At 29.8% G+C, this 12,023-nt stretch overlaps 1 protein-coding gene across 1 annotated transcript in view; it reads left to right on the forward strand.

Moving 5' to 3' along the window:
* Positions 1 to 1,566: 1,566 nt before the first annotated feature.
* Gprk1 (G protein-coupled receptor kinase 1) overlaps positions 1,567 to 12,023 on the forward strand; it is a 109,949-nt gene continuing 99,492 nt past the window's right edge. Inside the window, exon 1 of the mRNA XM_017908097.1 lies at positions 1,567 to 2,162. Coding sequence (XP_017763586.1) covers positions 2,050 to 2,162 — 113 coding nt within the window. The 5' untranslated portion in view covers positions 1,567 to 2,049. The remainder of the gene's footprint in view (positions 2,163 to 12,023) is intronic.

The following is a 12,023-nucleotide window of genomic DNA, read 5'->3' on the forward strand; positions in this document are numbered from 1 at the left end:
AAATATTTGCGAAAATATTCAATACACAAAATTTGCAGCAGTCGTTTACGTAATTGTTTTGAATGGTGGTAAACGCTAGTAGTTACCTATTTTATCGATACTAGATAAAAGAGCTTTTAAGGTAATTATCCTGGAATAATTGAATGTTGAAAATTGGACGAAATAACTATATGTATTGCGATATAAACGACTTTTAATGAGATGAGTTTTATCTATCAATTTTGTAGTCACATATTAATATTTGTAGAAAGTGTATGCAGTTATTACCATAACAGAAATATACCTACACTGGATATTGTCAAAATTGCACTATCGGTAACATTACTCACCGTATAATTATTTTTTCTTTCCAATTAATTTGAAATTTGAATTAAATATCGCAAAAAATAAAAATTGCTAATTTACTTTCATAATTTATAATTGCTTATCTTTATTACACACAATGTATTAACGAAGTATAACGCAGCAGTTTCGAGTAAAATTACGTTACATTCAAGTTCTTCAACCCTTCTCGACTGAGATCTAATTTTATAGTATTTATACATATATTTACAAAGTTGTTTACAAAATTAGTATTTTTACAACTTCGATAACTCAAATTGAGAGATAGATTATTTATAGTTTCGTTTAATACATCTAAATCATTGAATTAAATTTATTTCTAACTGTATTAGAATTAAATTTGTTAAAAATATAATGAAATTATAATTTTCATTCAATTTTATGAAGTTGTATAGCAATACTAATAATGATTTATTAAATACAAAATATATGAGGAAATTAAATAATAAGAGAACTATTTTCTTGAGTTTAATAATGGCTATTATTTTTTAAGCGTTCTATATTTAACAATCATAACGAAATTTAATATTATCACTTCTAAAGGAAACATGAAATTATTTTCAGTGATAACCAATAACGAAAAAATTAGGGTGACAACTCAAATAATGAAATAAAGATAAACATTCGTTTACATATAATATATACAAATGTATATAAAAGAATACTTAATTTATAAGTTTTAATTCATACTAAATTCTCGTTAATCATGCCTTGAATTTGACATATTCGCAAGTTTGACAGCAATAGAATGCATCATGCAACGTTAATCTAATACAAATCTCACAGTATAGATGGCGATGCATTTACGAAAGTCACGTTTCGCATCACTGCAAATAAAACAATTCAAATTTCAGTGTGCACCCATTAAAAACAAATATCACATCCTTATTACGCACTTAGTCAAAAAGCTAATCCAATACACCACCACTAATTACAAATCACATGAAAAGTTTCCCTCTTTCGCGCACAAATATTTACCACTGTTGATCATTTCCAAATATTTAATCGACCGAGCGAGTTAGCACCCGATGCAAACGAAACGAACCGTGAAGAAGACGTAAAACATGCAGAAAACGAGACGAAGATACGTCGCTGTTACAGAAACCGTTAGACCAAAGGAATTCGTTCGTCATTCGGGCAATAGGCGTCGCTAGAAAGGTTCTAAAAGAGACGTTGAACGAGCACGGAGCCATCCGCCAATCAGCGCACAAGTGCGCGCGGGCTCGAGGCTTCGGAGCTCGGCAGTTGTCAGTCGGTAAGCAGTAGGTACCGCAAAAGTTTATGCGTGCTTGTTGTGAATGATCGCGTGCGATTCCACGTCCGTTTGCACGTTCCTTCTTCGTTTTCGTTGGCTGAGAGACTCGCGATGAGCATGTCAGAGATCGACGTCGTGTCGCCCGCGTGAACGGTAAACAATTACGCGGGTGAGTGTGTTGTGTTCCGAGGGAGTGTCGTTAACCTCGCCGAGAGCTCGGAGAGTCGAGATTCCCTCGCTGGAAATCGCGCGCAGATCCCCGACGGAGCTGTCAGTATCGCGAACTTGGGTGCACGTCAGTCGCTCGATCAGAATGTCGGCGTCGGTCGCGTCGTTCCCGGCGTCGCGACAGTGAGAACAACACGTCCGCGGCAGTGAACCGAGTGTCGTCGGGGAAACAGCTCCAGGGTGAGCCGTGTTCGCGTCAAGAGATTTAGAGACCACCGAGGAAAATGGCGGACCTCGAGGCGGTGCTGGCCGACGTCAGCTACTTGATGGCCATGGAGAAGAGCAAAAGTACACCGGCCGCCCGTGCAAGCAAGAAGATCATCTTGCCCGATCCCAGGTATATCTCGCGTTACTTGTCGATCTGCCACGCTTTTTGTCCATCTAACCACCCCAGTAGTCAGTCTGCCTGTAGCGATGGGAACGACGAACTCGTAAGCAATGTTAACATTGCGAAAGATGTTCGTTTGTCGCGAATGTTCACGAAGCTAGTTAAATTGAGCCGGATTTTACGTTTGGAGGGATTTTCAAGCCTTTCCAGCCATATGATCTTCCGTGTAATAACGTTGATCTTATTACAAATTAATATACGGTATTTTAAACACGATGTCGCTTAAGTAGTCTTAGCATGTTGAAGGACGTACAGTGCACAACATGAAAATATTTATTAGCTATAATACAGAGAAACTTATAATTATTAATAGCGTATACTCGTATCTAAATTTCAAGCATATTTTACTTTTTTAACCGTCACAATGACGTGTTTCAAACATCGACTGAGTCATTCGTTAAATATTTAATATTTCAATCCGGTATGTGTTTAACTATTTGATGTATCGATGCGACGATATACATTCATCGCGACCGGTGAATGTTTTTTAGTTGAAAATTTTGATATAATATCGTCGAACGATTATTGAAGGTGTCAAGATTGATTGTACATTGAGGAATGATAATCGAATTAGTCCCATCGCTACGTCTCACCACGTTTCCTGCCCCTCCCTTCTTCTTCTTTCAGCTCTTCCTTGTCTGGCACGAGTCCGATGTCTTGGTTCCTCTTTGTTTCTTCGCGCATACGTACCGATGCCTCGGTTCCTTGGCTTCCTTCGCCTCAGCGGCGCGCCATTCCAGAAAAATGTTTACAAACAGTGGGCTCTGTCGGTTGGAAGTGACGGAAGTAACAATTAGGAACGGTTGAAAGAATCGAAATATTGTGTTTAAGATGGGAACTCTCACTTTGGTGAGAACAATACTTGTCTTTCATATTCGTTTAAAATTTCTATTTGAAGATAGACTGATTCCTGTGTAGTTAGAATTACCTTTCGTAAGGTAATCTTTCATATCATATTGTAGAATTAGTATAAATAATAAATGATAAATTTATAATTTATACCGTGATGAAATTAATAATGGTGTATTTAAATTCCCTGACGGTTGTAAATTATGAAATGAAATAGTTTCATTTTAATAATGACTATATATTGTTGTTATATAAATTACATGGTTAATTTTAAATGATTTTTGTAGAGGAATATTTTAAATAATTGGTTATTATTGGAATTGAGCAAGGATTTAGTTTGGTTCTAAACATTAAAACTATTGGAGTATTATATACTTCCAATTTTGGAAAAATAGTCAAGGGATTCGATAGATAAATATTTTTATTCAAATAAATTTTGTTGAAAAATGTTGCCTTTTGTATATTACTTGATTAAGATTATGCTTATACTTATTATAGAAATGTAAAGGTGCTTTTTTTGCAAAAATGACAACATATAAAACATAGAATAGGAAAAATAAAAATAGTATAATTTACTTCTAAATATAAAAGGTATAGACGTAACATTTTTTGTATAATTAAGAATTAGGTTTTTACTAAAGTAATTCACGTGATATAAATTATTTTACTATTCGTTAGGTGTATTTCATGCTGATCTTAAATTCTTGAGAAATACTTAATTATTACTACTCTCAGCAATGTCATTATTGCATTTATTATTATTTCAGTATTTATTGTAATAATTTTAATTTATTATGCACTTTTTCGAAATTGTGTATAGATTATTTTATTCTTCAACTTAATATTGGAAATCAAATAAAATGCTGTTGCAATCATATTAATTTCAGAAATAGCACAAAAACAACGTAATATCTTTTTTATATTGCAGTGGAAATGAAAGTATTGGTTTATTTATCCATGGTTATTTGAGTCACCATTTCTGTCTAACATTTGTATGATTTTAATTTCATTTTACCAAAGTTGTTTCTCTTTGATGGACATATTTTATCAAAAATATGGAATTTAGCTGTTCCTTTTATTATTTATATAAATGGCAAATGTCACTGTAGCTTGTAATTTAGACGAAACCAAAACAGATTCTTTTAATAAACAAGAAAAATTTGAGAAGTAATAACATATATCAATAATACAGTAAATAGTCAAATGGTATTTTAACGTATAAAAAAAATAGTTATATAAAATAGTTATAATAGTAAGAGATTAATTACAGATGTACCATCAATGATTAATATTTAAAAAATTGGAAATAATGAATAACACAAAAATATTAAACATCTTATTTGATTTATGATATCGTATTTTTTAAATTTAAATTTGAACATTTCAAAAACATTAATTATTAATGTTTCAATCAAATTAACCACAAAGATATTTATTTTAAAAATGGCATATTTAGATATGGCATTTATAGATTTTTCGCATTACTTTCTTATTTTATTATTGTTTAATTATTTGTAATAAAATTAGAAAATGTCATTCAAATTTTATTCCCGCAGAAACACATCTTTTTCGTGACTTTTGCATAATTTAAGATTCCGTGGTATCATTTTTTAATTTTATTATGCAATTAAAATTTCGCCAGAAGCTAGCATGGGATCGTTGTGTCCCAATATAAAATGGAATACTAATAAAACACAAATATAGAATCACAATTAAGTGAATCGAAGTTAAATAGCATTGTAATTAATATTTATATAAGCAATATAGTATAAGCATTTAATTTCAATTTAATAATACATATAATTTCTCGCTTTAAATTATTACCATATAACAGAATTTTAATCGTCAAATAAGAGAAGAAATAATATTATTGCCTCGTTAAATTACGTTAATTAAAATACGATAATAAAATATATTCGGTAATAAATGCTCGAACTGTATCCGTAAATTTTTCCTCTTTCTATCTAGAGAGTTTGAAATGAAAAAAGTTTCCAGCACGCTGTAGATATATTAGTTGATTTTCTCGAAGGAAACGACATTTTTCTCGATACGTGGAAATATATTTCGATACACGGTGATCAATTCTAGAAATTGTTTGGGTCACTAGTCATGGGACCTTTCTTCGGGACTTTCCATAGGTGTTTCAAAAGTATTATAGCTTGTTTCACTATTCAACAGAAAATAACGAAATACACTTCATATATTTATTAACATTTAATTTATTTTAAAATAGCTGTATTTCATTCGACTGCTAATCTCAAGCAATCACTGTCTTTTTGAAGAAGGAAAATTCTCAGATTAATTATCTTAGAATATCTTATATTGTATATATTATATTAATATCTTAGAATAAAGAAGCATTAGCAAATATAATAAAACTATACATATTATAATTGGAATAGTCAGTGCTTTTTCTTGAGTCTCTCCGAAATTTAATATCTATACATTTTTAATAACATTTTCTAAATAGAAGATTTGTTATAAATACATTTTTTGATTTAATATTATTAAAATATTATTTAAATAGATATTTCCAATATCTATACCTAATTTTATAATTCCTTCATTTTAATTTTATCTTTACTTAGATAGTTTATTATATATGCTATTCACAAATTGGATTCATAAATAGTCATTGCTTCACACTAGAGTGTTTTACACCTTTCAAATCGATTTCAAATTTTATTTAAAAAGAGAATAAAATTAAAATAGAGAAATATTGGTCATTCAAATTGAAAATACTCGATAGTTAAGAATCATGTATCCAAAATTAGATACATGGTAGATACAAAATATCAGGTCACTTCAGTGCACTCGTGACTTTATTTGAAGGATGTAAATCTCTGGTATAGAACCCTTATGGGGATGCCTGGATCGACCAGCGGAACAGTAAACGTCCATAAAAGCTTAATTTAATTTTTTGGCAGCGAACGCGACCGGAATATCTGCACGTACGAATTAAGGGAATTTTCAGCTTGTTTCGCGGTCGACTTCGACTGGCACGTCATGCAATTACACGCGCATACACGTATATACTGTTAGCTAGCACCGAATCGTGGAACAATACTGTCGTAAATCGCTATCCCCTTTGAAATACGTTTTGGATGTTCGCTATGGTCTTGGTCACTGTGGCAATTAAAAAGTGGATAGGTGGTGAAATAATTGTGCTTTGAGAAGATGGTCAGGAATCTTTGAGAATATCATCATTTCTTGGGCTATAATCGAACCGAAGTTAAAGCGAAGATGTATCATCGTTTAATTGTATCTGGATAATTATTTATTTTTGATAGAACGTAATTTAGTCCCAGAATTATTTTCAGATACATTTTGTTTATTATAATTATTTTATTGTTAATTGTTTCTTTCCTTTTATATTTTTATTATCATCTTTAGGTGAAAAATGGCACTAAATTGTTTTGCTGTATGATAAATTTCAATGATTAATTTATAATCTGAGGATTAGGTAAAGGAAGTCCTGTACTGATAGAAAAACCACAGTGATTAATTAAAGTAGCGATATATAAGTACAGTATACGTCACAGAATTGTATATTTAATTTTGTTATGCTATTGGCCGTTTTTTAAATAAATTATTTAGATTTACAATTTAAACGCCTCCATTAAAAAGTACTTAATGTTGTTTTTGATCGTTAATTACTTCATGCATTTTAATGAATTTTATGCGATATTAGCTAAAATCAAGTGATGGCATCCTGTCTTTCAAAATGCTTACTTTTTGAAGTACGATTAAATTGAAAGGAATTTGTATTTTTTGTGGAAATGAGTATATCTTTTCCTCTTTTTGTTTTTTTTTTTTTTTTTTCAATAAAAACGAATACAGTTTGTATCATGTTATATTAAATTTGTTGATGTTTATATCGCGCATAATTATATCATTATATTTAAAATACAGTACGTAAGAAATTGGTAGCACGTCCTATGTAATGTATGCAAATTTTACACACATGTCCATATAAAGTGTTCCTGCCATAATTATGTAGATTAGTCGCAGTTTACGTGGACCTTTTCCCTTTATTCTGTAAATTTAGAATAAAAAAATATCAGTTTTTGCTATATTTATGGAAATATTTTAGAGACAGTAATTTCTTCTATTTTTTCAATATTCTATATTAATAATTTTCGCCTGTAGATGTACAATTATACGGTTCGTTTCTTTGGGAAAATATACTGCTATGAAATTACTCGAAAAATACTGGACATCATAGGGTATGTTATCATCTCGTCGAGTCCTTGATATTATTTTATATAAAATGAAATGAACGTTGTTATAAAATGGATTGGTGGTATTGCACAAATTATGATAGATTTCATTTTACGAAATTAATTGAAGAATGGAATATCTTGGGCTCAAATGACATAGATGTTAACCTCCTAGACTCATTATACGTTTTGAAATGCATGACATGCCAGAAAAGTCATTTCACGTTAAGGGATTAACCCTCGGGTGATATATGTTGTTGCATCATAGGCGACTCGCAATAATTTCAGGGTTGTATTTTCAAAATGGCAAATGGCGCTGTACTCTCTTAGCATAACCTCTAATTTCTGCATTCGCATGGAAAAATTAAATTAAATTACGATTGATAATCATTGAACTGTACGTGTCTTTGCAAATGATTATTTGTATGAAAAATTAATAATAAAGCTGGACTTATATAGAAGTTAGTTTTCTTTTTAAAAATTAGTTTTTAATGGTCCATTATTTATTTCGTATATTGTATATAGTTTATATATTTTGTAAAATACGATACATGAAATAATTATTATTAACCGACTCGTTATAATTATTAAATAATATGGAAGAAGGATTGCATTGGATATAATTGAAAATATCAGAAAAAGAATTACACCGAAACATGGTTTTGACGAGAAATTCCAATTTTAAAAGAATTTATATTGCAAATCAATAAGATTTTAAGATATAGATATAGTGAATCGATGATATTGGAATAAATTTAAATACGCTTCCATTTCATCGTGCGGTAATAAATTATAAATTAATTTTAACTGATATAAATCGTCGATTTAATACGGTTAATATAGTTTACTGTTTATTACGATATAAATTATAACAATAATTTCATTGTTCTAGTATAATTTTAATATATTTATTAAAATTGTCACTTATTATAATCTAAGGAAATATAAATTTAGAATATAATGATTAATGAACGCAAATTTATGACATAAATATACATTAGAGTTCTTACAAAGCACTAATAGGTTTCAAATGACCCTGAAATACCAATCCTTTGATGTATTATACCAGAAAAGACTACAATTGCGTTTAAAAAAGAAATCGAATAAAAAACTTTTTCATCATTTCAGATAAAAAAGTAGTTAATAATTGGCCATTAATTTTCTTTCTTTAATGTTTATAATTCATATATTCGTGTATTATATAATTCCTTACGTCATAACGCAACCTTTTAAGTGTCTCTATTACGTTCATTTGCTCTATAACATATATAATACATGTATGTGATACATATTATGTATTCGAATAGATGGGAAAATTGAACTTCACTTTTAGTAATTTACTCTTAACGTCATTTAGACTATTTATGTTTCATGTTCATATTATATTTCCTTTTCTTCTTATTTCATTAAAATCATGCTTATTGTACGTGGCACGCAGATTTTCTGATATTTTCACTGTAAATATTTGGAATTAATAGTCTTTAAAAATAATTTTATTTCAAGTTACAACAATTTTACGTGTAAATTTAAGAACCGTAAATGAGTTAGAAATCAAATTATTCAGTTTTGAGTGACTTGTACCATTTTTCTAGATATCCATGTATCTGTTAATACCATAAGAGATATACTCGATATTTTTAATCTCGCAGTGCACTAACCTAGAAAATAAAATGATTAATATAATTATGAAATATTTATTCCTAGATTATTATCATTATCTCTCGTTAGAATAATTAATCGTATAGATAATAATCGAAGAATCTTCGATTATTGCAAACGCGGATTATTTTTCTCTGTAATTATTAAAATAATAAAAAAGAAAGTTAATTACATTAACGATTAAATTAATTCTAGCGAACATTCTTACACTTTTAGATAATAAATTCATAACGAATGGAGAAAAAGAAAAATACTCGGTTCTTAATTACCTCTTGCTATCTCAAAAGTAAAATCGCGAAGCAAACGGAAAGAACAAACTCGCGCGCGGGCATGCGTTATCGAACTATTCGTTTCTCAAGTTCTAATTGATTAATGGAAACGTCGAAGCGGATTACGCTTGGAATTTATCACTTAATTGAAAGTAAATATAACCGTATCGCCATTTTGTCACTCGAAGTAAAAATAACGAATTTCTCTTCGCCCGAGGTAATCGTAATGTAGAAAAATAAAACTTCGACTACTTAGTACATCGTATTACATCGTATATCGTCTTCTTTTTTGTCTTGTTTACCGGTATTATGTCATAGGGTGATTGACACCGCGTGCTTCGAGTATTTATAGCTTGTAATCAATTATGTTCGTTACCCTATGGCCATGACTGATAAGACGAGGAAAAAGAGAAAACGGCATGGAATGTGAGGCCAGCCTAGTAAACACTGGTGTAACTCGTCGTTTCGTTTAGTGTACTATTGTAATTCGGTTGTATAACGTGTTTGTGTTCAGAATAGCGGAAGTAACTAATGATAGAGTCGAGATAACCGAATCAAATATCGTTGACGACAAATCTGTTAACGTGTGTTTACGATCGTATTTTAGGCATCATAAAAGACACGGTGGAAGATTTGCAGTAATTTATTGCATAATATATGAAAGAAACATAACCTTTATTTTTGTCATATATGTATATTTTGTATTATATATAAATATAATATATTTTTGTTTTTATAAGATGTAATATATTTATGTATTATTAATCCACGCGTCAATGATTCGTTCAATTATGCCAAATTATCATTTATTTTTTTTATCCTTTTCTTATTTCATTTTTCAAAAATATTTCTGCTTTTTTTAAATCTTTCCTTTTTCTTAATGTTTCAATATGATCTATATAGAATATCGTTATAACAAAATTTCATATAAAAATTCCTGAAATTGAAGAGATTACGGTTTGGGTTAAGTATTCATAAATTTTCTTTCATTTCTGATGTAACAGGAATCTTTAATATAACAAGCAATATGGCAGCTATAAATACTGGATCGATTCGATTGAAATTTTGTATAGCCGTTTCACGTCGAATTATCTAGTGTTCATGTTGCAGAATTTTTTTATGTTTGTTCTAATCTCAGTTTTGTATATTAAAAAAATACGCTTTTAGCGAAGAATTGATGGTTAAAGTTTCAAAGGACCTTTCATTTTGTTGAAAATTAATGACTCTTAAATCTGTTGTGACAAAGAGTTGATTTACTCGTTTAGTTTAAAGATCAATGGATTTTTGTGTTTGTTAAGCCATAGAGAGATTTGCATTTTCAAATGTTGTAATATGATAACGATTATCTCGAAATTGTTGGTCAGTATTCTTTTTATAGAAACTACTTACATTACTCGAAGTGTTGAACAGTTGATGTTAAAATCTCACTTCCTTTTCTTAAGAAAACTGATAAAAACCGGTATATCCTTTAATCTGCTTAATTTTTACTGTCAAATGATAAATTGCTCTGCAAAAATTTATTTCTTCTTCTATAAATAAAAATGAACATTTCTGAAAAAGATGAATATGTAAATGTAAAAACATTGCTTGTTTTTCTCCCTCATTTCTTTCTTTTTGCACTGTGTGTAATACTTTTGCATAAAACATGTTCATATAAAAATTAAATTTTCTCTTATCTTCTATTTTATTGTCACCAAACAAATCTTCTTTTCCCGTTTCAAGTTAAAGGCTTTCGACTCCAGTGGTTAAATTTTTCAATGAAATATATATATAACTGAAATCGACATGTTCATTTAATTTAATTCATATGTCATTCCATTCTAATATAATGTATATAATATATTTCATTGGATTAAAAAGATTTGAAAAATCAGTTTCTTTGTCGTTCATAATTATAGGCAGGAAACTAATTTAATCTGTACACTGATACTTAGTTCTACCGATATATTTTATCGTCTATTTTTTACACTACAATTAAGATCCTTCTGTGAAGCGATAAAAACACTTGTTCTACTTCACCTGGAAATGTTAATTATCTTTTTACGATATTAGAAACGTGCGTAACGTGTTATTTTAATACCATAGAAAATTCACTATGCTCAGACGATCGATGTGTCTTTGAAAATGCTAGGCCATCACTTGGACGAGTGCTTTTCGGATGCTTCTGGATTTAAAATTTGTGGCTCGGTTAGGTTAATCAAACCCTAAAATGCTGGCTGTTAATGGCTAGCCACTTTTCTAGAAAAAAAGAAGTTAGTTCTTGCTGCTATGTGTGCACTTAGTGGAAGTAGAGCAGCAGCATCCTTCAATGGCTGTCTTGGTAAGAAACAGCGTAATTAGTAATCCATGAAGATCAAGTCTCGTGAGAAAAACGGCACGTTTTTATCTTCTTAATTAAATTTTTATACTCTTCGTGTCTTTGAATATGTTATAACGTATTAACGACGACTGACGTATTACTACGTCTTTCCGTGATTAAATTAATACCAGAAAAATCGATTCTCAATCATTTTAAAACGTGGCAAATTTTTTTCGGCGTATTTTGATTAATACTAATAAATAATGTTAAACCCGGTTTATATATATATAATACTAGAATACCAAACCAATCGAATTGACTGCTTCCAAAATTTTGATTTTGTAGTTATTGTAAACTTTATAATTGTAAAAATTATTGTAATATTTGGGAATATTAGTATTAATTTTTATTGCGATGAAAACTTAATTATATGTGTCCTTAATTATTGTTTATGGATACTATAGCTGGGTATACATTATAGATGTATAGTTCTGATGCTGCATACTTTCCTATG

This window comes from Eufriesea mexicana, unplaced genomic scaffold (assembly GCF_001483705.2).
Source record: "Eufriesea mexicana isolate 0111107269 unplaced genomic scaffold, ASM148370v2 scaffold9974, whole genome shotgun sequence".
In the NCBI taxonomy this organism is placed as follows: Eukaryota; Metazoa; Arthropoda; class Insecta; order Hymenoptera; family Apidae; genus Eufriesea; species Eufriesea mexicana.